This window comes from Pyrus communis, chromosome 7 (genome assembly GCF_041283825.1).
Source record: "Pyrus communis isolate YQ-2024b chromosome 7, ASM4128382v1, whole genome shotgun sequence".
NCBI classification, from domain to species: domain Eukaryota; kingdom Viridiplantae; phylum Streptophyta; class Magnoliopsida; order Rosales; family Rosaceae; genus Pyrus; species Pyrus communis.
Genome location: NC_142571.1, coordinates 30,189,353 through 30,215,830, shown reverse-complemented (window position 1 = coordinate 30,215,830; position 26,478 = coordinate 30,189,353). Strand labels below are relative to the sequence as shown.

Genomic DNA, 26,478 nt, shown 5'->3' with positions numbered 1-26,478 from the left:
CCATCCAATTCTTGGCACCGTTGTCTTGAGTAGAATCCGAGATTATGAATAACGCAAAAAACATTGGAAAGGAAAATAGTATTCATACACTAATCCATCTTTCATTCAACAAACAAAAATCAAAGTATGCATTAGCCATGTCAACGACTCGATATAGAGAGATTCAAACTTAATGAAAGCCATTTCTCATGATAAGTTCTAACAAAGTTTTAAAAGAAACGGCCCAAGACCTAAATGACCGGAAAATACTTGACGTTCCACTGTCTCAATTCCCAGTCTACTTGATCTTCTTCTTTGGCCTCAGCTGCATTAATAAAAGATAACATGAATAAAGAACAAAACTAAAACGATAAAGGTTGAGAAGGTAGCAGGATCAAACAGACATCGATATTCAATCAGCTATACGAAATACCTGGTTGCTGTGTCCACACTTCTTCTTCCTGCAGTTAACCGCACGGGGGTGCAGGCGGGCATAGCACCTGTTCACAAGCATTTATATATGTGAGATACAATGAGAATCAAAGAAAAGCAAAAGAACTCTCAAACTAAAGAAAGTTAGACACTCAATCAAGTCAGACGAATGGTTTCGGTCTTCTTAAACTAAATCCAATATGACATTGGGATTTGGCAATGTAACTATGTTAGTACTCATCCACATTCTCTTTTCTAAATCCAAATCCCTTTACATAAAAGAACACATAGATTTTGTCTCGAAAGAGTCATATGAGATCAAATCTGAAGATGCTAGCATCCAACAAAGTCAAAGTAGCGCAGTGTGTTTAAACATTAGGAATATAACTAGAGAACCGAAGTAAATCTATATAAGAAAAGCTTAATCAGTTCTTCTACGAGAAACAGTAAAGTGGGAACTTACTTGCGGCAGATCATCTTTTCCTGGTTGTATTTCCTAGCCAATGCCATGAGAGACGGCTCAATAATCCCACCACGAAGCCTCAGAACCAAATGCAGAGTTGATTCTGAGAAAAATCAGATCAAAATAAACTTTCAACAAACAAAACATAAATAAACAGCAAGCACATATGTACAAGTATTAACACACACAAAAAAAGTGTAAATTAGGCCATCAGTGGGTCCAAAACCGGCCTCGTGCCCTTCAACTATGGCTACTGTCAATTGGGCACTAAACTTCTGACGGTGAAACACTCCATACATAATCACATAGCAACAGGAAACATAATTCGCTCGATGAAATCGACAGATTTGGCTACTAAACTTCTGAAGGTGAAATGATCCAAACATAACCGCATAGCAACCGAAAACAGTCCGAAAAATCATTTTCCAAATTTATACTCTATATATATATAAACATTGACATTTCAAGATTAAATTCAAAGAAAAACTAACAAAAAATCAGAAAAACTTTAGTTTTAATGAAAAATGACAAATAAAAGGTAGTGAATAGTACCAAAGAAAAGTACAAATGTGATTTGATTTTTCGTTAAAAATAAACAATACGGAAGTGTTTAGTTAAAACCCCCTAAATTCAAAGGAAAACTTCTGAAAAACGCTTAAAAACTTTGATTTTTAACGAGAATGACAAAATAAAAGGTAATGTAAATATTACCAAGATCAATTTTCAGCGTAAAAATATGATTTTTCGTTAAAGTTCCCTTAAATTCAATTATTCACAACCAAACATACCCAGCAGTTTCTGACCAACCAAACAAGGGATACGAAAATGCTAACCTTTCTGGATGTTGTAGTCGGCGAGAGTACGGCCATCCTCAAGCTGCTTCCCGGCAAAAATGAGCCTCTGCTGATCCGGGGGAATACCTACACAACTGAAAACATTTAGCCGGCGAAATCATCACCGTCCAAATCGTACTACTTTGAATTCGAGCACGAAACTCGATCGCTGGAAAAATCTGAGAGATTAGATTACGGGTGGACGTGTTACCTTCCTTGTCCTGGATCTTGGCCTTGACGTTGTCGATGGTGTCGCTGGACTCCACCTCGAGGGTGATAGTCTTCCCTGTTAGGGTTTTCACGAAGATCTGCATCTTCTCCGGCTCTCTCTCTCTCTCTTCCCCTCCCTCAGTCTCTGTGTGTATCTCTCTCGGCGGCGACGAGGCTGCTTTGCTCTTCGGTGGTTTATACTAGGGTTTTGCTGGTTGATGGGCTTTTCACCAAAAAATTATGAAGAACAAAATGGGCTTGTGTTTAATAATTTTAAAAAGTGGGCCTCGACCCAAAATGATTAAAGCATGGTTTTGCATTACTTATAGGAAAGAGCTTATGGTAAAATTTTGGAGAAGTATTTTGAAAGTAGTTTTGACCTAGTTTGGCTGATGATGGGTTTTTTTTTTTTTAAAGGAGGACAACTGGTGGCACTAGCAAGTTACGGTTATTCAAGGTTCTAAAAATCGTTAAGCACTAGTCGGGCAAAGGATAGGGGCCTAGCACCTAGGCGACTAGACCGAGGCTTAGGCGGCCTAGATGGATTTATGTAAATTTATTATATATATTTTAAATAAGTGTCTATTTACACCTAAAAAAAACTATACTTTTATGGATAATAAAAGAATGATAAAATGCAAAAAATAGAAGTGAAAGAATACACAAATTATATACATCCAAAAAGTTCAATATTTAAAAAACAATAAGTATATAATCATAATGAGGAGGATTTGATTGATAGACTAATTTCTTCTTGTTCATGAATCATGATCCTTGCATTGGATAGGACATAGACTAAATTATTTAACCTTGTTGTATCTAGTTTATTTATTTTCTTTGTATGTCCATCATTCGCAAATTAGGTACACCATTTCCATAAGTATACCACCATGAAACCAAAGAAGAGAAAAGCACACAATTAATAAAAAAATATAAAAAAAAATGCCTAGCTGTAGACCGATTTTTCGAAATGATTTGCCCAAAATCGGGGTGAGCCTTCACCGCCTAGCCCCTAGGCACCGCTTAGGCCAATTTTTAGAACATTACGGTTATCTACTCCTTTTAGGGGCAGAGAAGACTCACAGAAAGTAGAAAAATGCTTTCTAGGTGAATGTGTGTTGTATTCAACATGCTTATAATAAAAAATAGCTCTAAAAATGTATATAAGGTTAAGATCTTCTAACAAAACCAATTTCAAATAACACTAACTCATATTCACATGTATTGTATAATATTGCTTCTTTTTAAGCGATAGAGTGTGGAAAAATAAAACTTCGTGCATGAACAAACATACAAAATTTTAAATTATAGAATATCACGAATATCTTAACTGTTTAATCTTCATTTTCATAGTTGTTAATGAAAATTTAATAATTAAAAAACTCAAAATATCTTATACTTCGAAACACCATAAAAATCCTATAAACACATTAACAATTGAATTACAAGCTTCTCACACCATCGGGATCGGTTAATGTAGTAGCATATTTTCGGCATCCTTTAAAAAGAAAAAGTGATTCCAACAAAAGCATTTTCTAAATGAAGTACTTCATACGAAAAGTATCCAACAGGCCCTAATTTATATCCACGAGTTCATTCGGTTTACGCCGAATTCAGTTAACAGTTACCGACAAACTCCTGCCTACCGCACGCCCTACCGTTACCGAACTTCTTCACTACTCACCGTATGACTTTCGGGACCCGGTCTGCCATGTTCCCAGCCAGTAAGCCCGGGTGCGCAGTGCGCATGGCCTCCATATGCTCCCCGACCCGTCTTTCCCTCTCACTCCGCACGACTCTCTCCTCATTGCGCACATCTCGCGCGCCGGGAATCTCACTGCGATCGTCACCAATATCTCTATCCCTCTCGATTAAACCCGTTCGCTTGAATTTCAAGAACCCAGTTTCCGCATCATCTGCGTCAGCAGAGATGGCGGGTCAGTGTCAGAAGAAGGTGGAGAAGTTTCAGACGGAGGAGGAAGTGGCAGTGCGTCTGGCGAAGTACACTGCCGACCTCTCGGCCAAGTTTGTGAAGGAGAGAGGAGCTTTCACCGTCGTTTTGTCCGGCGGCTCTCTCATTTACACGCTCAGGTCAGAAACAAAACCATCCTCAAGCGTTTCTCTTTTTTAATAATTTCGGATTGCTTTGTTTCTGCTTATGTATAAGCTTTTATCATGAACATGTAGAAATGTTTACTAATTCTTCAAGTGTTTACTCGAAAAGTATGTGCTGTTGGGCCTGCTTTTGTTGTAAGCACTTCTGATAGGAGTGATTTTACCATAAACATGCACAATTTTTTTGTTAATGCAAATGCTTTCTTGGAAAGTACGTGCTTTTGTTGCAAACACTTTTGTTAGAACTCAGGAGTGATTTTATCATATACATGTAGAAATATTTATTAATTCACGTGCTTACTCGAAAAGTACATGCTTTTGCGCCTGCTGTATGTTAATTAAGCACTTCTACTATCATAAACGTGCAGAATTTTTTGTTAATTCAAGTGCTTGCTCGAAAAGTATGTGCTTTTAGTTTTTTCTGCCTGTTTAGAAGCGTTTTTGGTTGTCCGATAGCATGTTTGATTGTTTTGTTTACTCCTTTTTTATGTTTGTGGGTATTTTGTACGTTTGGATTTACAGGAAATTAGCGGAAGAGCCGTATAAGTATATGGTGGAATGGGAGAAATGGCATGTGTTCTGGGTGGATGAGAGAGTGGTGAAAAGAGATCACGCCGACAGTAACTATAAACTTGCTCTTGAAGGTTTACTCTGCAAGGTACAATTTTGTATGCGTTCTTCTGATTGTTGCGTTCAAGCACTAAATTGCTATGTTGCGTGTCAGAGCCATGAGTTTGGATTTTGGTAGGTACCGATTCCTCCTGGCCAGGTTTACGCCATTAACGACGCACTTCCAGCCGAGGGAGCAGCTGAGGATTACGAAACCTGTCTTAAACATTTGGTTGAGCGCAATGTGATTGCCACTTCAAAAGCTACTGGATTTCCAAAGTTCGATCTCATGCTTCTGGGTATGGGGCCAGATGGACATCTTGCTTCTCTATTCCCTGGCCATCCGCTTTGCAACGAGAAGACGAAATGGGTGACTCACATTATGGACTCACCAAAACCACCTCCAGAGAGGATTACATTTACCTTCCCGGTGATCAACTCCGCTGCATATAATGCAATGGTGGTGACAGGTGATGATAAAGCTGATGCCGTGCAGAGAGCGCTAGGAAATAGTCAGCATCCTGATACTTTGCCTGTTCAGTCGCTTGCAGCCGAAGACGAGTTAACTTGGTTTTTAGACCAGGGTGCAGCTTCCAGGCTGTAGGAGCAGAATATCGATGGCTTTGCAATTCGTTGCACTTGCATCCGATGTTTTTTATGATATACATGTCGATGTTAATCTGTTTGTGTTCTATAATTTGGACAGGAATCACTGTGATTCACTGCTTACACAACCTTCTTTGCGGGTTGCTTAACAACCATATTTCAATAAATTACAAATGATTGTGTTCTTTGTTTCGCCTCAAGGGGATGCATGGTTGAATAATCAAACAATCCTATTAAAATTTCTCTCATGAAAATGAGCTATAACGTTTTTAAGCCCAATCAGTCGGGCTACAATGGAAGGAAGCAGAGAACATGATGAATTGTAATTTCAGATAATAACACATGACGTGACAGAATTGGTTAAAAGTTACATCCAAAATTAAAGTAATCTTATTTTTAATAACTTTTTAATGCCAATTGCCTGGCCAATTCATTTACGGGGTAGAAATGAATAGAGATGCACTCGAGCAATTACTATTCATTAAGGTAAAAATTGTTTTGTTAATTGTCTTTGCCCAATTAACGGACAATTATTGCCTTAGTTGGGTGAAATTGCTGTTATCAATGAAAGTATCAGCGGGTTGTTTGCTTGTTTAAGCAAATCTATAGAAATTTATGAAATCAATGCCTGAGTTTGAGCAAATGACTAGGAAGGAGCACCCTCCCTCCTTGTCCTTGTAGGCGAGTACAGATCCTCTCCGGATCTAAAAAAATGGAGACTAAGGATCAAATTATTCGGATCGTTGAAATTTGATCAAACGGCTACAAATAAAAGGTCATTTTAAAAGTTATAATAATTATAGCTCTTATATCAAATTTCAACAGTTCGGATCATTTAATCATTGAACTCCTTTTTTTTAGATCTAGAGAGGATTTGTACTCCTTGCAAACAATCATCCACTTGCTTAATTTTGTTTAGTTTAATCGAGTACGTACATTGTATGGTGTTCGTTCATATGAGTGACGTAATTAATAAGTTCGATGAAGGAGTAAACTTTTGTATCTTTCCATTTCCGTCCAACCAAAGACTGACTTGGGTTTCTAAACTTTGCATTCAAGTCCTCAAAGATTTTGTCTTTATTTACTCCCAATCAAATCTTTCAAGCAATGGAATGGACAGATGCAATTCGCCCAAGAAAGATAACTAAAGGATGACCCAAGCTAACAAGACTTCTTTCTTTGCAAGGTTGAGGGAAAAATGTTTATCGTACGTAGTTTTATTTTTATTTTACAAATATATTGTTTCCACAACTCGAACTGATGATCTTTCGGTTACAATTAAAAAAACAATATTTCAGTTGCACCAAGACTCGTCCCCTCCAAGAAGATAACTATTATATTTTATGAAATAACATTTCGGTTGCTCCAAAACTCACCTTCTTCAAGAAGATAACTAATATATGTTATTAAACCAGAAACAGAGCTTTTGCTCATGTTCATGTTAACACGGCACAAACGGTAGTCTAAAATAACTAGTTTTCTCTCTTTGGCTTTGGTGTTGGTGTTGGGATCTACTAAGCACAAAAAAAGTTCATTGATCCTCCAAACCAAGAAGAGCACACTTTCAAGTATAAAACCATTTTGATTATGTATATTAGTTGTTGAATAAGTTCTGAAGGAGGAGAAATACTTTGCAGAAAATCTGACTAACTGAATGATCAGTCGTTCTTATTAAAAAAATTCATTATATTGGGATACCATCTATTTGCATGTAGGTACGACTTTTAATAAGACTATGCAACCCCATATGATACATGCTTTAAGAAACAGCAGGTTGATGGAACCTGCATATTCTACATCAGCAGGCATGAACCGGTTGTCCCATGGCCACACTTTGAAGGGTTTTTCCTGTTAACCGGATATTTCTTTACATTTCACGTTATATCTTTCTCTTCACGTTACACGTCGATTCCAATTAAAATATTTTCCTCGTTTCGCGTCTCGAACAAAATGATTTACGATCTCTTTCACGATAATGATAGGTGATAGAAAAAGAGTTCAAAGTGTTGGCCATAAAACTTCCAAAGGGCCCTGACCCCCTGCGTGAGATCATCATTTTGCATCTGTTTTTTTTTTATGTAACTTGTATATTATCACATAAAAAAGTAGAAAAAGAGTTATTGTAGGAAGAAAAGAAATAGAAAAATAGCACTAATAATATAAAGGATAGTAAAAGGAGAAAAAGAAGATATTTTCTTTTCTTTTACGGGAATATTTTTGTTCTCATCCGCGAGTGATGATGACAATAATGATTACTATTCTATTTATCACCGTTAGATAAGTTAAAATTTTAAAATTTATATAGTAAATACATAGAATTCTCAAATTTAAATTTATCAAATAAATAGTGTTGTGAGCATTAACACCATTTTAAGATGGTGAACAAAAATACAACATTCTTTTACCAAGTCAAAAGCACTTGGCCCGATTTTGTTGACTATAAGGCGTGTTGATAATCACTTTTCTTGTTAAATGACTTTTCTTGTTAGTTAACAATTTGCCAAAGTTTGCACAAACAACAAAATTAGTAGGGCAGATTTTGAGAGCTCTCTCTCTATCTAAATGCGCATAACATGATGATTAATTAAGTAAAGTGTCACACCACTATGTCTTAATCGTTAATTTAAGAAATTAATCATGCCTAATCAACCCAGTCAAACTGGATTAGACCCTTTTTAAATATGTTTAAGGAAAAAGCAATTGTCCTAAAGTTAGAGAAAAATATACAGTACTCAAGGGTATTGAATACCCGCTAGTTAGAGTTCTTAGGTCCAATTCAAAGATCATTCATCTGTTTAATTAGGGCTAAGGATTTTACATGACAGAGTTTTCGCAATTTTGAAGTATTATAACCTCTCACAAGTTAATTAATTATTTATTTTAGCATAAAAGTAGTATTAATAATAAGTTAAGCATGCTGATTGCTCAGGAGGTCAAGTAATTAAAGGGAGTAGTTGTATTAGTGTAATTATGGAGGAAGAAGAGGAGGGATGAGGATCTTTGTGAAAATCTTAGAATCCTTATATTATGATCGTTCATCGTACAGTTATTTTTTGTTGAGTACTATTTGTGTTTAATTTTAAATAAAAAAATTCAAAATGATGTATGGTTACATGACGTACGATAGACGACTAGGATGTAAAAATCTCTAAAATTCTCACAATTTGAATCTGGATGAGATCCAAATCCGTAGAGGAGGAGGCAAGAAGCAAGCACTCAATGAGAAATGACATTGGAGTTTGGTGAACTTGCCAACTAAAATCAAGGCTCTGTTAAACCTACCAAACTTCACACATCCCTCAATCTGCATAAAAGCTTTGATTTTCAATTTTCCTTTTTCTCCAAACTCCAAACAATAGGAGATAATTGTATGGACCTAGCTTTTCTGCCCTCCCAGTTCCCATATACTCTCATCCCCTCCTATTTGTACGGTTACAGTTAAATCACGTCAACATTTTATATCATTATTGATTTTTATCTTATTATCTCTATAAAAAAATCAATATAAAATGTTGATGTGACTTAACCGTGACCCCATAAAATAGGAGGGGATGAGAATGTATGAGAACTGGGAGGGCAAATAAGCCAGGTCCTAAATGTATATCATTATGTGTAAGCGTTTTTTGGTGAAACAAACGCATTTAGTTATTCAAGAAGCGGTTCAAACAAACAATTAACTAAGAAAATGACATATGCGCTCATTTTCTCTTTTTACACTATCTTATTTTATCTGGATGTTGAATTAAATAATCTAAAAAAAGAAGAAAATCAAAGTGCATATATCATTCATTTCCTATTAATTAAGAAAGAAGTAATATCATGCATCTAATTGACTAATTGCCCATCTCACATGATTTGGCTGATTAGTCATATAATCCCTACATATAATAAAGTGCAAAGAAACATAATACATTTAACAAACATAAAAGTTTGACATCAGTATACAATATCCTGGTTAAACAATAAAATTAGGAAATGCTTGACCTAGAATTAGTGGGCTAATGGAAAATTAGGGATTGTGGTTACGACTTTCGAGTTCAAAATTTTTCGTATTCATTTTATGTATGATCTCTCTATAACTTTTATAATTAATCGATACATGTTAATAAACTTAATCCTTCTTAACTTTGATTGTCGTAAATATAACACGTTTTAATTAATAATAAATATTACAGAGAGAACACACACAATCAATCTAGAAGATTTGATTTTGGGGATCTTTAACAAAAAACTCTCGGTATTGTTCACTTTAACTAAAAACCATATTTTTACACTAAAAAGTCAATATTAGTACTATTTATTTTACCTTTTATTTTATCGTTATCGTTAAAATTAAAAAATTTCTAACCATTTTCATTAGTTTTTTTCGATTTTGATTTTATGTTTTCACACTTTTTTTTTATTTTTTCAACTCTTCTACTTGACGCTCTTTCTCACTCTTTATAAAAATGGGGTCTACTCTCCTACTCTCTAGACTCTAGAGAGAGATAGACTCAGTCCCTAGTGAGAGAGGGAGAGAGAGAGAGAGACAAAGAAGACGACTTTCAAAGTAAAACAAAGCAAAAAGCAAATCAAAGCAGTTGCCTTTGCCATTCAATTCATTCATTCACTCTTGCAGTTCTTCAATTGGGAGTAAAATTATTAAATTTTAATTCCCAATTAATCCCAACCTCCTCCTGCTCTTGCTCTCCCACCAGATGCAGCAGATCACAAGGGCATTTCTGTCGTTTACAACCCTACTCACATGATCCCCTCCGGTTCCGGGAACGCCTTCATCTCCGGCGGACGCGGGTTATGGTCGGCGGCACCGTCGTACGTTGCCGTCGGCGTCACGGCCTTGGCTGGGCTCGCGGTGGTCGTGGCCGTGTTCTGCACTGCCACTAGGTAAACAAAACTTTGAAATTTCTCAGACAAGCTCTGAAATTTCTTGAAGAACGCAAACCCTAGAACAAAAATTCACTGATAGATGAGAGCTCTACGACGAACTCAGACTTCCTCGTCACCTTCAAGCTCGAATTCATCTCATTCTTCGTCTTCGCTGTCGTCGTCGTCGTCGTCTTCGTGGATTTATTTGCGATCGGTTCTGTTAATCGTGTCCTCTTCCTCACCAGCTCATTGTTCTTCCTCTGATCGGTGAGTCTCTCTCTCTCTCTCTCTCTCTCTCTAAAGCTTTTGTTTTCGGTAATTTCAGCTATTAGATCCCGATCTCGGGAAGCTTCAAGTTCATGTTTTTAGTACCAATTTTAGCTCAGTTCCACTTTTTAATGGCGTTTTCGCTTCGATCCCTTCTTTCGGGTCACCTTCTTCATTCGCATTTTGGTCCTCCTTGGAAATTGTTACTCTTTCAGTTGCTTAAAAAATTGTGGGTTCGATGTATTGGGCAAGCCGCATTGGTTGTTTCTTTTGCGCATCGATTTGCTTCTGGATGATTTGTGTTGTTGTCTCGTGGTTCCAGTAAAGTTAGAATTTTTATATTTTAATATTGTAAGTTTTTGAATTTTGTATATTAAGCTGCCATTGAGCAACAATGCTGTGGTTTAATAAGTCAAGGATTGATAAACCCGAATCGATGTTAGCTTTTACTAATCTTCTCAACAGTTAGATGGATTGAAATGTTTTGGATATTCAAAGTTAATTAATTAAGCTGCAAAGCTATTGCATTTATCTGTAGTTTAACTTTAATCCTTGTTGATAATTTGCTTTGACTTGGCCCTTCGAGTGCATGCTTACGTAGAATATCCGGACTTTTGAAGTGTTCTAATTTGGTTTTCGTTTACTGCTAGACCCTTTCTTATATATGAAAGGTTCAAACTCTGAGATGTTTTTATTGGCCTGACATTTTCAATCATTCATACATTGATATTTTTCGTATAGATGATGCTTCCTTAATCTTACCATTACTAATTGCGCTTATTGTTTTATTTTCAGGGTTCGCCTTAAGTCACCTTGGTCCCGCAGGAAAAGAAAACATGCCCTTTCAGCTCAGCAATGGAGGCTATTCTTTACACCAGATGGAAAGCTTCGCGATGGTGGAGTTAAGTTGGTGAAGAAAGTTCGCAGTGGAGTGAGTTTCTGTCACTTTCGTGTTATATATTTGCTATCAAAACGCCGTAACATCTATTCATGGTTCCAACTTCCATCATTGACATTATTCATCTTAAAATTTTGTGAATGCAGGGTGTTGATCCAAGTATTAGGGCAGAAGTTTGGCCATTTCTCCTTGGAGTGTAAGCATGCTCAACACCTCTTTTAAGTTTTTAACTGAAACATTGCTACAGTAATACCTTGTATCTCCGAGAGAACTTGTTATGTGATATTTTGGCTTCCAACATCAGGTGTTTTGGTGTATCATTCCTGGTAGAGGATTGTATGCTCTTTCTCTCCTATTAGTCTGAGTCATTGCTTTTAGACATGTCACTAGGTCCAAATCAAACATACTGACTGCTAGATATATGAGCTTTTATTTAGGTCTGGTTATGGCTTCGGAGAAGCTCATTTTAGGCATTAGACCTGGCATTTCTGCTTTTGAACACTTCGCTGCATAATCAAGGTGGAGTCAAAGTTTCAGAAAAGTGTTGTCTTTTTTTTTTTCCTCCATGTAAGAAGAGTAATGCGATTCCTTCTGAATTGATAGCATGAGTTTTGGAAATAAAATCTGCAAGTATACCTTGGTCAAAACTTAAAATATTCCTGTGATTATGTCTTATAATGCCATTATCATATTCATATATGACCATCGTACTGATTCCTGTTCTGCATATACATTAAAATGTTGTTTTGTTTCGGGAAGTGCAAAACCATACTTAATATGTTGACTGGATTTCTCTGTCTTGACTCTCAACAGCTATGAATTAAACAGTTCAAAGGAAGAAAGGGAGATAGTACGATCTCAGAAAAGGTAATAGTGCCAAGTTCATCTAGTTCTTTTGTAGCTTCATATTGCATAAGTTGACTGAAGCTTTTTCCAGTTTGAGTAATATTTTTTATTATCCATTGGCTTTTGTAACTTTATGGTGCATTGTTCGAATATTTGGTTGCAGAAAGGAATATGAGAAACTCCGCAGACAGTGCCGCCGACTCATAAAGCGCGAAAATGATAGCTCTAAGTTGAATGGGGACAGTAGTAGCTTCACCCATGATCCAGGTTCTCCCAGCTCCGAGGATGCGGTTAGCGCCAGGGAATCCCTTTCTAGTGAAGATAAGATACCAGATGTTGAATACTCAGATGACCCTTCCAGTACATTGTTGGATGGAGATGATGATGGTTCAAGAGAAAACACAAATGCTGATTCCAAAGCAATAAACTCTGACTTGTCTGACTCGGACTCCTCTGAAGAACCTGAGGTGATTCAGGCTTTCCCCTCATGTGAAGGGAGGGAAGAAAATGATCCTGATGTGACTTCCAAGGATGAATCTTCTCCCTTGAGGACCGAGGTCCAATCAAATCTAAACAGTGAGGATTTTGCCACATGGCAGCGGATCATACGCCTTGATGCAGTACGAACTAATTCGGATTGGATTCCGCACTCCTCATCTCAAGCTGAAGTGTCACAGGATAGGGCATCACGTTCGGCTGAGGCTGTTGGGTTGAAAGATTACAGTCACTTGGAGCCTTGCAGAATTTTCCATGCCGCTAGACTAGTTGCTATTCTTGAAGCATATGCACTCTATGACCCCGAAATTGGTTACTGCCAGGGCATGAGTGACCTGCTTTCTCCTATAGCTGCTGTAATAACAGAGGATCACGAGGCTTTCTGGTGTTTTGTCGGTTTCATGAAGAAGGCTCGACATAATTTTAGGCTCGACGAGGTAGGGATCCAAAGGCAGTTGAGTATCGTTTCTAAAATTATCAAATGCAAGGACTCCCACCTATACAGGCACTTGGAGAAGCTCCAGGCGGAGGATTGCTTTTTCGTTTATAGGATGGTGGTTGTGCTATTTAGGAGGGAGTTGACGTTCGAACAGACAGTATGCCTATGGGAGGTAATGTGGGCCGATCAAGCAGCCGTTAGGGCAGGTATTGGAAAATCTGCATGGAGCAGGATAAGGCAACGAGCCCCACCAACAGACGATCTGTTACTCTTCGCCATCGCAGCTTCTGTATTGCAGAAGAGGAAGCTGATAATCGAGAAGTACAGCAGCATGGATGAGATTATCCGGGAGTGCAATAGCATCTCGGGGCAACTCGATATATGGAAGCTCCTGGACGATGCACATGACCTGGTAGTAAACCTCCATGACAAGATAGAGACGTCTTTCTCATGACTGCGTATTTCGGTAGCATGGTTCGTTCTTATGGTTCATTCTCGGCATCCTGTTATTCGGAGCATCCAAATTCCTCATTCCTTCCTTCCCCTTTCACAACATAAGCACTTCGGGAGCTCACTCCGACCAGACTATCTTCAAGCTTGCTTAAAAGTGGCGGTGTCAAAACTTTCGAACGATTAATTATTCAGATTTACCTGCATTGTACTCTGCTCTGTTTTTACCACGCGATTCCACGATTTGCAGGTAAAACTACTGTATTAGCATTTACCATTTATCCGTTAATGTAACCATACTCCCATACTGGATGAGGAACACATGAAATTGTCCAATTAGAAATAATACCCCTCTCCCACATAGGCCCTCGCAGTTCAGTGTTCCTCCGGTGGTTAGTTATGTAAATTATGATCTAGTTGGGGCTATTTTCATCCCTTTTGTGCAATACGAGCCTTTGGATTGCTCCAGTTTCGTCAAGTTTCGATCCCTTAAAAAATGGATTCGGTCAGTAGGAAAGTCATACCAAACATTGAATTAGATATAAAACCTCGCCGGAAAAACAACGCAAAGCCAAAAGTCCAATATTTGGACGTCACACAAAAGTCGTATCATTGAAAGTCATATCACTAAACGTTGAATTTTATGTATGTATATATAAGGGAGAAGGAGAAAATGATGAAACATTCGTAATCCTAAAATTACTTTCTCCTTTAAATATTTAAATAAAATAAGAAAATCATAAAAAAATGTTTTTTTTATTAGCATCCCATATAAGGTTGAATACACCTCGCATTAAAATTTGATATCAAATGACTTATATACCTTACCATGTAATGATAATTTTGACCTCACAAGGTTAAAAAAAAAAAATTAAATACACCCCAAATCATTTTTTTACATATATCCCAAGATTATTTATTTTCTTCAACCCTTAAAATCAATCTCCCTCTCCATTGCAAAACAAACCGTAATCAATAAAACTACAAACACATTGATTAAACAAAATTATTTTTGACGAAACATGATATCGACGTTTCTGAAGCTTCACATGATGCGAAGGTTTCATTTTTTTTATAATTATTTTAGCGATTTCAACGACATCGGCATGCCTATAAATTGATATCTCTTGAACAAAGTTTGGTCAATTTTCTACATAAATTCTGCCTTTTTGAAACTGGTTTCATTGTTTTGTGATTATATAGAAGTAAAAAATAAAATATGTATTTGCACCTAAGACGTGAAAAGGGTGGGGTTTATGTAGAAAAGTGTCGGGTGTAAGTAGAAAATGTAGAGTGCATATAGAAATGTGGGATGTATGTAAAAAAATGTGGTGTGTATTTTGAAAGTGTGGGGTGTGAGGGTATTATGGTGAATATGTGGGGTGTATTAACATAAATTTTAAATAAAAAAGCAAGTGTGAGGTGTATTAAGTATGTGGGGTATATTCAATAATATGTGAGGTGTTAATAAACCAAGCCTAAAAAAAATCCACTCCCGTTACTAACTTTATTTTTATTTTTTAAATATATTATTATTTGTTTTTCTGTTTTTTGTTTTGTCAAATAAAAATTTAAAAGTGCCAATTGCCACACGCTTACGTGTGTGGCCAGAGACTAGTATACATAAAGTGAGAATGCAAAAGAGGTAAAACATTCAAAATACCAAAAAATACCCCTCCCTAATTAAAAATTCCAGAACAAAACAATTTAATTAACAATGGTGAAATAGTAAAACTATATCACTTTGAAAATTTCAAGCAACGCACCCACTATGTGGGTAGTTACTTTATAAAATTAATATTACTATATTTGACAAAAACATAATAAATAAATAAAATACTGATACATAAACATAATAAAGAAAAAAAGTCAATTAGCAGGAGCTAGTTATATATAAAAGCTCGCGAAAATAAAAAAACAACGCAAGCCCGAAAGTCCACAACCGCCCCTTACGAACAAGACAGTTCTTAGTCATCGCCGTCTCACTCTTAGTCGTCGACGCCGGTGACAGGCCTTCCAATTGTGTTTTTATTTTTATTTTTTAATGAAACTATCTTGAAAATATTATTTTTCTTCAAGACTCATTTATGCCCAAACTCATTTACGGCCAAACGTAAGAGTTTCTCTAAGTCAATGAATTCTTTTAAAATACTATTTTCTTGAATATTAGTAAAAAAAACAATTCAGATGACCTAGTATTTCACCAATTAGTAAACCAAGATTTCATACTTTTATTAAATGAGAGAGATCCACTGCAAGATATAGAAGGGAAATGCATACTTTATATTTTGCCATTTTTTCGTTTGTGAATTTTCAAATTTTTAATGAGCGCACCTTATTCGTCGACTCTATACGATACTAATATTTCTATCAAGCATAAGTTTTATTACAAGTCATCGATGTATTTTCGGAATTTCCAAGTATTTATTATTATTTTGTTGACTTCAAGTATTTATTATTATGTACCCTAAAAGTTGGCTATGTGTTAGGTTAGACAATTTTTTGCATGATTTGTTTATTCAACATTAAACGAAATGAAAATAACAAGTTTCGGGTCAACATGTTAACGAGCTGGGTCGGTATCGGGTCACCTGTTAAAAATTCTTTAATGAGTCAGGTCATTATCGGGTCACGTGTTAAAAAACCCAATAGGGATGTTGTTTGCCAAATTTAGACATTATACATGACAATTTCTTGCATGACTCGTTATCTGACACCAAACGACACGTCCCATTAACAAATCAGATCGTTATCGGATCACCTGTTAAGAACCCAATAAGATAACAGTTTTGACACAACCCGTTAAGATAATGAATATGACAAAAAATCAACACGAACACAATAAACATGACCCGTATTGCCAGGCCTACTATGTGCATTGCAGGTGATGGATTTAATGAAGAGAACTTTAACGAAAAGTTCCCGATACTGTTTATTTTAACAAAAAACCACATTTTTACACTAAAAAATCAATCATGGTACCATTCACTTTACTATTTATTTTGTTTTTATCGTTAAAACTAAAAATTTTTAAGCTCATTTCATCAGTTTTTCTTTTAATGAAAGATTGAGATCATTGAACGCTCGAAGGGCAGTGTGAAACAACGCTCGAAGCTCATTTCATCAGTTTTGGTCAAAGATGGAGATAATTCTACCCTGATGCACGAGGGTCCAGGACCACGAGATAAAACGCATCCACAGAAAAGGTAAAACGTCTAAAAAAAAAAAAAAAACCCTGCGACATGGACACCAGCACAGCACGGGTTTCAAATGCAGCACACAACACTTGCCTTTCTCAGATCAGCAACAAATGACGGACGAGGAATTCATATGGAAATAATAAGAAGCAAAATCCTTTAATTTTAGATCAACCATTGTACAATCTGTCAATCACCTTCTAACCAAACAGACGCTAGAAACCGGTCGACCGGCGCTCGGACGAACAATGACATAAACCAAGAACGACATAACTGAAACGAGCAATTGTGAATTTCAACTACTCAACTTGGTCTACGTCAAATAACTAAACCTTATGAGTGGACATAATGAAATAGAAATACTCTAATCTTTCTTGGTATAGTTACGGACAGCAAGGGCCAACCCCAAGATTAAAAGGGGAACCAGAAACCGTAAAATCTTGATCGCGAAATCGGATGTCTTGGCAGGATTGCCTTGACCCCCTTGTGCCGGGATGTAAATCTGTTTCAATGGGATAGTTGATGGATCAATCTCACCAATGTAGTACTTCTCCATCATATCCCTGGCTGAATCACTGTGACCAACGTCTTCGAAATCATTTGTTGCATCTTTCCCTACAGTTTTCAAACAAAATTAGTCTCATAAACCCTACTGGCTTGAAGGTTGAAAATAAAAGGATATACGTAGTAATAGAAGGCCTTACCAGTTGCAGCTAGCAGAACTTCACCGCCTCCGGGATGATCATCCATGAATGGCGTCAAATCATACACCTGAAAATTGATATTCCAAACCATCGATAAATCAGCCTATTCTTCTAACTATCAAATTTTAAGGTGCAGCTAGCAGATTTTGTTTCAAGTGTGAGATCTAAACTTCATACAATCATCGACCGAGAAATTAGTTGCTTTATGCTTGTACAAATGAGACCTTAAAACACCGGGAAGTGATTTTCGCACTCCGGTTTTCCCCTATGCGCTCACTCTTTTCTAGTCAATGGATTGAATAATCAAAATCAAATCAAGGGACAGATACAACGGGAGGACTGAGGAGTGGGAGTGTGGCAAACATGAGCACATTGACATGCAGAAACATAATAGTCAAATTCTGGGTTGAGTCCTTGAGGGTTATTTTCTCATATTCCTAGATTTTCTCAGCAACCAAACAAAGGATAAATCAATCAATCAACTGGGAACTCAAGTTTACAGTACGACATTCAAATATGCAACTCAAGATAAAGATCTGACCTTCCCAGCAACAACAACCCAGCAATCTTCGTTCTTGTTGTGCTTTGCCACCTCTTGGAATACGTGAACTTTTCGATCAGAAGCCATCTTTCACTGCCACCATACAAAAATCACCGAAAGCGTTAAAACCCACAAAAACTCGCCCATCAAATCCTCGAAATTTAGACAGAAACAGCTTCTGCCAATCACAGAAAACAAAATTCTGATATACCAATTAAAGCCCACAAAAATGTATGCACCAAAGCCTCGAAATTTCAACAAAAACAGCTTCAACCAATCCCAGAAAACAAAATTTGAAATACCAATTAAATTAAAACCCACAAAAGTTATGCACCAAAGCCTTGAAATTTCAATAAAAAACAGTTTCCACCAATCACAGAAAACAAAATTTTGAAACACCCATTAAAACCCATGAAGGTTTAAGCACAAAATCTAAAATAAAACTGATAAGAGATTGTGAATTGAAGAGCAAAGATTGATGAACAATTGGGACTTACCCGCCGAGAGAGACAGGCTTTGCGAGATGGACTCTGCTGCTTTGTTTTCTCAGAGTGGAAAGTAAATTTGCTCAAGCGGCCATTTATGGACGATACCTTGTCAAAATGCCCTTCGAATTTAGGAATATTACGCACTTGTTATGAATAAATTTTTGAGGCTTTTTAAATTTTAAAGGGTAAACATGTCTCCCAACTGCGAACTCGAAACGGCACCTCCACCAGGGGGAACGGATCCCTTTCACCCGTAAAAAATTCGGAACATTGAAATTTTTAGCCGTTTGATTAAATTTCAAGAATTCGGATTTTTTTCTTAGTTAGTTTAGGTGGAAGGGATCCGGAGATGATCCATTTCCCACCTAGGGATCCGGAGGATCCCTTTCCCACCTGAGGATCCAACGGCCAACCAAAATTTATCAGTACCAGGAACACAATTCGATTTTTCAACAAAGATAAATCTCATTACTATTAAAAAGATATATAAATAATATTACAAATATATGATAAAAATAAATTTTATTTTATTTTATATTAAGCCTAAAAAATAAGTATTCAAGTGGACACATGGGACCCACATGTGGGTTACGTCTTCAAAGTAGCAATTTTTTTTAAGAAAGGTAACGACTAAGACCAATTATGCACGTTTTATTGAATTCAGCAAAATAAATTAATGGAATTTTAATTTAGCAACGGTTTCTAAACTCGAGTACAAATTGGGAGATGAATTCTAGATTTTGCCATTTCTTGAAAACGCCGATTAATTTAATTAAAATTCAGCGAAATAAAATAATGGTGGGCCGAGACCCAACAGACCCAACAAACAAGAGCTAAACTGAAGGGTCGGAGACAACTATGTGGGCCTTTAAGTTGAGCTACTACAATGGTGGATGGAGGGGTCGGGCACAATTATCTGGGCCTTAAGTTGACTTTATTTACGTCTTTGATCCAGGCGGATATGGGCTGATTGGACTCGCATTTTGGGGTTTGTGAAATTTAGGGTTTCGGGTTGAGAATCTATTGTCTGGTTACGGAAATTCTCTTTCACACATTATTTTTTATGAGTAAACTATTGAAATTTAACCAAATGAGATATGGTAATGTCACCGGAAGCGTTGGAAATATTGGAAGAGAATGACGATGTCGAAAATAAGAGGACAGAGGTGACAAGTCGCTGGGAGACATGCAACGATGTCACAAGTACATTGAACGATTGAATATGATTGCACTGTAGTCTAATATTGCATTGCTATTTGGAGATTAACTTGCACATGACAGTGTATTATTGGCCAATTATGTCGATAGTCAAGCATCTGAAGTAGAAATGTAATGTCTTGTTTATGTTGATCCACGAAGTGATGTCTTGTCCATGTGTGGTCGAATAAGGTTATTCACATCACCTCGACGTGTTTCTGAAACTGAGCTAGAAACTCCATCTGCAACTGTATGCAACATAAGGGTGTTTCAAACCCCTTTCAAGCCCGTATTTCACACGGCACGTTTTGAGTTCGATTCTTAACACTAGTGAATCACATGATGGTGGCTAGAAGAGGCTGAAATGTCTACGTGAGTCTTCCCATCCCGCGAAAAAGTAGACTATCGTGGCAAAGCCACCAGCTAGTCCTTTCTAGAAAGGAAAAAAAGAAAAAAAAAACCCTTCCAATTGTTAGTCCAATTAAAATGTTTTATGTTTTTCCTTACGTTTTATAGTATAGTTCTAGACACACGAAAAACGTTTTTAGTGCAAGCATTGTTATTAAAAACACAATAAATATTCTATAAAACTCGAAAATACTTTGTAAAGAAGCGCAACGCTTCGCTGTAAAGCATTAAAAAAAAAAAAGTTGCGATGGCTTTGCCAAACTTGCCATATACATTTTCGATTATCTCACACTGAATCTAGTCATTCGAAATGCAATGTCAAACAAGCCCTCGTCCCTTTCCATAGTGAGTGGAAGCAATGTAATGCCAATAGGGGTTGAAAAATCAGCCTACCGCCTGCCTAGTGCCTAGAAAAGTTGAAGTTGAACCAAAGTTAAGGCGTGCAGCAACTTCTTCCACACCAGAAGAACTATATCACTGCCATTGACACACATCGGTGGTGGTCCAAAAATGGATGTCTGCCCCGCTTTCAACTCTGAAACAACTACCTTAATTTCTCCTAGGTCCTTACAAACAACTTCATTTACTACTTCCATACCCCAACTTCTAGGCGTTGAATATATATATATATATATATATATATATATATAGGACCACTTCCCCCATCATATCTGATGTAAGCTTCTAAAACCATGCATCTTCACCTGCTCCAGCCTTATCTTTTTAATCGGCACAAGGGCAAAGGAAAGCAAAGCAACACGTCAAACGCGGGTTAAGTCAATTGACCAGGACAATGTCACAATCCTTGCGCTCGAGCACGAATCGCTCATCCATTGATCGAGTTGTTTATAACATTTCATTGTTGAAAAAACCATGTTTCAACAAAACGTAGTAGTTTAGGAGGGAAGGAAGAAGAGGATGCATACCATAAGGGAAAATAAAGATGCAATATGGCAATCGTGAGTCAAACCAGTTGATCAGGACAGTGTTTCGATCCTCTTACGCCTAAGTTCGAACCATCCGTAGATTAGAGTAGTTTAAAACACTGTATTTTCGGAAGAAAAAAAAAAGGTTAAAATCACATGTTTCATTTGACAAAATGTGGCACAAGTTTTCTTTGTATGCATCTTTATTAGCTCATCATATAAGAAGTAGGATACAAAATCCTAGCATCTAGTCATCTACCATGCTACATTACTTTATGTATTACTTGAGATAATTATCACTACTTCCCCTATACTTCGCTGAATCTGCATCTGCAGATCTTACCTACTGCAACTGTACTCGAAGAACACAACTACGAGTCTGCGACGCAAACCCAACTCTACTTAGTTGCCAAGAAGTTCATGCAGATGGGAGGTTGAACCTTGGCCAATGCAAGAATCGACGAAGGGAGGATCCACATCCCGTCTCCACATATCAAACCGGAAGCAACTGCCGGAATCATTAAACTTGCCTTGTTCTTCTTCAGCTTGTGCCAGACAAACACAACCAAACTCCCCATGCACATATCAATCGCAAAGTACGCTCCAACGAGGAATGGGACAGCCATTGCCATTGGAAGCGGAACCCATTTCCCAATTTTCGTAGGAGCAAGATCTCTCAGCAGATTAGCTGCTATGGCAAATGAGAAAAAACCATAACACAGCTGTAAGCAATGTTTGGGCAGAGCAGAGAAGCCTTCAACACCGAGAATTGCCATGTTTCTGTAAATGATGGCGTAAGGGGCTTTGTATTCACCGTTTGGATCCCCCACTTTAAAAGCCTTGTAGAAGAGAAAGAATGTCAGAGGAGCTACCACGCAGCCTATGGCCGTTCCAATAGCCTGGCTTAAAAGCATTGATCGAGGAGACGTGAGAGTGAGATGACCAGTCTTTAAGTCGTGCATCAGATCGGAGGAGATAGAAACCATTGATTTGATCAGACCACAGGCTACAAGTCCTGCAACAACACCATCGTTTTTCCCAGCTACAGCAGCAAGCACAAAGAGAGCCACCTTCCCGTAGTTATGGGCCATGTTCATGTCAGTTAGACCCGCACCATAAGCATTGCAGAAGCTTAGAGAGGGTCCAATAAGGTAGGTTACGACTACATAATACCATTTCAGTTGAGGGAATATGAGCGGGATGATAATGATGGAGATGACAGAGAACAAGGTGTACCCTACGCACGCTACCCAAACTGGAATGTTATCCCTTATGAAGACTTCATTTCGTCGAAGATCATCAAGAGTCGCATTCTGGTTATTTGAAGCTGCATGAGAGAAATAGTTTAATGATGTTTCTCAAATCAAATGTTTCATTTTCGCACACGAAGCAGAAACCATGCAAAGTCGCGCGTTACCTGTTTTAAGGTTCTTCTTGTTCATTTTCATGTAGATGCTTGAGCCAGTAAAGTATAGTATCTTGAGAAAATTGTACAGTCCGTCTCCTAGTAACAAGGAAATGGAAATGAGAACCTGCAGCAAAACGAAGATACACATAACTCAATTGCCTACATACTTGAACTCGAAAATCTCTATGACAAAATCAATAAGAATCTCGTTAAGAAATCAAATTGAATGTCTAGTCCACACCTTGTAACCGTTTAGACTCTTCATACTACTTTCTGATAAAGTTGCAGGAAACCACTCTCCCTTAAGACCCCTTATCAATGGCCACATTACTCCCCAAGAGAGTATGGCGCCGAGAAGCAAAGATAAGTTCACTAGATGAGAACAGATCATCCCTGCTCCTATATAAGTCATACTGAAATCGAAGTAAAATCTGCAAAATACAATTTATGCAATCAACGACGAGAGAAGGATCAATCATGATTAACGGAAGGAAAATGAAAGATGCAGAGCACGCACGAATTTCTCCAAGCGGTCAATCCAAATGTTGGAAACTGAGCGAATCCACATTTCTCTCCTCCAGAATAAAACCACTGAAAGAAACCCCACAAGAAACTAGCTGAAAAGAATTTCATGAACCCATGAACCTGCTTTCTGCAAGAAGAACCTCAACATGTTAGAGTTCTTTCAAGCTCGAGTCCTATTTGATCTTAAACCGAAGATTAAGTCATAGAAACGGATGCCTACTTAGCCATCTTGTCACCCTTTGAAGTATGGAACCCATTAATAAGGACAGCAGTAGCAGTTCCACTCGGGTATGGTAATTTATAGTCTATGATCATGATCTGCAAACACAACCCAAACTGCATGAACAAACAATAATCTAACCCCGAGCGGAATCAATAACTTTGTCAATTCAAACACACAAGCAATCTCAATCGATTTCTCAATAATTTCGCAGTTCAGACCCAATTTACTCTTTCACTCCTTCATACAAACCTTGTTCTGTTATCGAAAGTTAGATAGGACGAAAGAACATACCTTTCTGAGAGGAACCAAAGCCAGCAGCCCAACAAAACTAGTAACAAATAGAAAACCAGTCATCCAACCAAGCTCTGGTTCCTTGGTGCTCCCGGGAGTGTTCCCCACAGTATCAACCCCAACTTGCTCGTAAATATACCGGCTTAGACCCAACAGATACGAACCAAAACCACCTGCAGTGCCATATATTTCAGCAAAACCCCATATTCAAAATTTCAAAAATATTATGGAATCGAATCATCAACACGAAAAAAATAGCAAAAGCAAAATTTTTCTGACCTCCATAAGCAATGCTATAACATGCAACCGCACAAGTTTGAATTATTGTATTCTCCTGCCTGGTGAAGGGAGTCGATGCAACTCCAGCTTTCTGAAGCAGCTTAGTCCATGACCGGATGAACACGAAGGCGAGAAGTGCAGCCGAAACATTGAGATTAGGAACCAAACCAGTGGTGAGGTTCAACTTTGTCACTATAACACTGTAAATTACGCCAATAACTACGCTGGTTACGAGTCCCCGGACTGTAATCTGCCTTGTCCATGGGACTATTCTGTTCAAATCCTCATGTGGCTCACCTCCATTCTCTTCATTCTCATGTCCATTCTCTGTCTCAAACGTCTCAATCTCTCCGTTTTCGCCATTTGTGTTCCCCATTTGGTCTAGAAACCTCCTTCCCTGATCAGATCGAGTCAAATGAGTGAGAGAGAGAGAGAGAGAGAGAGAGTAAATTTACAGAATTTAATGATATGAACATGTTTTCTCAAGACCTTTTAGTCAAAAACATCAAAGAACTAATCCGATAACTGAAATGAAACGAACACAAAACCCATCAATGATATTATCACCTCAACTTTCTCTTCTTGTTCTTCGATCGCGACACGGAAATTTCAGAAATTTACAAATGGGGTATCCGCAGATGAACCCTTTTCTGAATCCGCAATCTGAAATCCTTCAGATTGCTTATTGCATTGAGATCGCAAGAACCCACCAAAAAGATCAAACCTTGCAAGCCCCAATGCAGTCTTGAATTTAATGGGAATTAAATGCCGCTACAGAGAAAACTAAAAGCCTGAAAGAAAAAGCCCCCACGACTCCGCTGTCACGCTGCTGCTTGCGCCGAGTGCTTGAGGGGTGGCGACCACATGGCAGACATATTTATAATTCGATACGAAAACGCAGAAGCAGAAACTGCGAGGGAAAGCCGTCGTCTCTGCATGTACTACACTGAAGTACAAAACTGGCGTTTGTAGTACATGATATCAACTTTCGATCCACCCCACTCAAAAAGGAAGAGGGGAGAGAGACAAAGAGAGAGAGACAGAGAGAGATGGAAATGCATTTGATTTCCACACGTTGTTTATGCTGAAGGCACCCACCTTGTAAGAGCAAATCCAAATTAGTTCATTTTTCTCAAATGGAATGATTATATCTTTTTCTAATGTATGGTGATGTTATCTGTATGAGGACAATGAGGAGAGAGAGAGAGAAGAGAGAGAGGGGAGAGAGATATTGTACTGACCCATTTCATTCCCTTCAAAGTGAGAGTACTTTCAACGTGAGGCTTAAACATGGCGCACTGGGTTCCGAAAAGACTGAGCTTTTCTTATAGTCCCTACGAATTAATAAATCTTTTGAGTAAAAAATTTGACCATAAAAAAGTAATAATAAATAAATAAAAGATTAAATTTTTTTCTTGATTCATGTGGTGAGGCATTACTTTTAAATCGATTCTTGTAGTGAAAAAAGTGTTAATCTTAACCCTGTGGTGAAATTTGTTATCAATAGTAGTTCAAATTGAAATTTCTGTCAAAATCTCATCCACATGCATGGTTAAAAAGGTCATTCCATTCTTTTTTATTTTCTTTTTGGTAATTCCACTTTTTTATAATCAACAAAAATAGAAGAAGAAGAAGAAGAAAAAAAAAAAAGGAAATCCCTACCCCAGCCACAGCCACAGCAACCACCGCCACCTTCCCCCTCTCTCTCACATAATCCTAGCCATCGTCCACCACTGTTTTTCTTAAAATGAAACAAAATTCAATATTTGCATAATAACTTATATTCTAACCTAAACGCGGCGAAGTACTTTGTGATTTTTTTAAATCTTGAATTTGAACTCTTAGCTCTCTTGAAATGAGAAAGTCTGATAATATTAACCTTGTAATTTTATTGTTTATTTATTCTTTTATTGTAGCTCTAAATTTAAAATAATAATAATAATAATTATGTCCGTATGGCACTTTATGATTGGTTGATGGAATCAATAAAAATGAAAATAACAATTTTGCCCCTACCAATGATAGAAGAATAAGGAAAAATCGAATTTGGACTATGATTGATAACGAATTTCACCACATGATTACAATTAATAGCTTTTTCACCATAGAAATCTATTTAAAAATAAGGTATCACCTCAAGGATCATGAAAAAAATTTGGCCTAAATAAAAAGATAAATTAAATGAGTCTTTTTATAATCATTCGGCCACAATTAAATATCAAAGCTTATTATTTATATGAGTCGAACTGAAGTATCGCATCCATAATTATAGACAGTTTAATATGTAGACATTGCACTTGGCTATACAGTTATTTGTCTAATATTATTCATTTTTAGTTGTCAGTGAGAAATCTTAATTCGATATAACAAATTTAATATCAAGTTATGACTGACTCATTTTATGAAGGTAACCACAGGATGTAGAGGACTGCTAAACCCAATCACAGACATGTATAACTTCTTGGACGAGAGAGATTTTTTAGTGTGCCTAAAACATAGGGCGGTGCACCAACTGTAATTATACAATGGGAGGGACACTTACAAAAAAAAAAAAAAAATTTACACTATTTTTTTTTAACAAACAATATTATCTACACTAAAGGGTGAGGAAGTGGGTTAAACCTCACAATGACTAATGAGATAGCAATAATTTTGTGAAGGTAACCATAAGATGAAGAGCAATACTACTGGACCATAATACTAATTGGTAACTTACACCACTTATATAATAACATGTGGTGTACTGTCCCATGTTTTAGATATACTAAAAATCTCTCATTGGA

The 26,478-nt window shown here is 37.2% G+C and overlaps 5 protein-coding genes across 7 annotated transcripts; 2 read left to right on the top strand and 3 right to left on the bottom strand.

Moving 5' to 3' along the window:
• Nucleotides 1–63: 63 nt before the first annotated feature.
• Nucleotides 64–2,109, bottom strand: LOC148696048 (ubiquitin-ribosomal protein eL40 fusion protein). Its single transcript, XM_088697063.1, has 5 exons — nt 1,919–2,109; nt 1,708–1,794; nt 875–977; nt 413–479; nt 64–304 (listed from the first exon to the last, which is right to left on the bottom strand). The coding sequence occupies exons 1-5, from the start codon at nt 2,019–2,021 to the stop codon at nt 278–280; spliced, it is 387 nt and encodes a 128-aa protein (XP_088553189.1). The 5' UTR covers nt 2,022–2,109; the 3' UTR covers nt 64–277.
• Nucleotides 2,110–3,506: 1,397 nt separating this feature from the next.
• LOC137735524 (putative 6-phosphogluconolactonase 2) lies at nt 3,507–5,432 on the top strand. The gene is made up of 3 exons (XM_068474952.2): nt 3,507–4,008; nt 4,555–4,690; nt 4,781–5,432. The coding sequence occupies exons 1-3, from the start codon at nt 3,605–3,607 to the stop codon at nt 5,243–5,245; spliced, it is 1,005 nt and encodes a 334-aa protein (XP_068331053.2). The 5' UTR covers nt 3,507–3,604; the 3' UTR covers nt 5,246–5,432.
• A 4,250-nt stretch (nt 5,433–9,682) lies between these two features.
• LOC137733649 (rab GTPase-activating protein 22) lies at nt 9,683–13,986 on the top strand. Of its 2 annotated transcripts, none has more exons than XM_068472786.2 (5): nt 9,683–10,380; nt 11,176–11,311; nt 11,425–11,474; nt 12,092–12,145; nt 12,288–13,986. In XM_068472786.2, the coding sequence occupies exons 1-5, from the start codon at nt 10,214–10,216 to the stop codon at nt 13,510–13,512; spliced, it is 1,632 nt and encodes a 543-aa protein (XP_068328887.2). In that variant the 5' UTR covers nt 9,683–10,213; the 3' UTR covers nt 13,513–13,986. The 2 variants fall into 2 exon arrangements, with proteins under 2 accessions (XP_068328887.2, XP_068328888.2); XM_068472787.2 differs by having other exon boundaries at nt 9,716–10,131.
• Nucleotides 13,987–16,845: 2,859 nt separating this feature from the next.
• LOC137733744 (cytochrome b5) lies at nt 16,846–18,568 on the bottom strand. Its single transcript, XM_068472915.2, has 4 exons — nt 18,448–18,568; nt 17,951–18,043; nt 17,410–17,476; nt 16,846–17,320 (listed from the first exon to the last, which is right to left on the bottom strand). The coding sequence occupies exons 2-4, from the start codon at nt 18,035–18,037 to the stop codon at nt 17,070–17,072; spliced, it is 405 nt and encodes a 134-aa protein (XP_068329016.2). The 5' UTR covers nt 18,038–18,043; nt 18,448–18,568; the 3' UTR covers nt 16,846–17,069.
• A 2,586-nt stretch (nt 18,569–21,154) lies between these two features.
• On the bottom strand, nt 21,155–24,995 carry LOC137733743 (metal-nicotianamine transporter YSL2-like). 2 transcript variants are annotated; one of them, XM_088697061.1, is made up of 9 exons: nt 24,937–24,995; nt 24,263–24,793; nt 23,696–24,092; nt 23,417–23,589; nt 23,123–23,220; nt 22,895–23,029; nt 22,619–22,808; nt 22,387–22,501; nt 21,155–22,296 (listed from the first exon to the last, which is right to left on the bottom strand). In XM_088697061.1, exons 3-9 carry the CDS (start codon nt 24,069–24,071, stop codon nt 21,368–21,370), a joined length of 2,016 nt encoding a protein of 671 aa, XP_088553187.1. In that variant the 5' UTR covers nt 24,072–24,092; nt 24,263–24,793; nt 24,937–24,995; the 3' UTR covers nt 21,155–21,367. The 2 variants fall into 2 exon arrangements, with proteins under 2 accessions (XP_088553187.1, XP_068329015.2); XM_068472914.2 differs by having other exon boundaries at nt 24,263–24,992.
• Nucleotides 24,996–26,478: the final 1,483 nt, after the last annotated feature.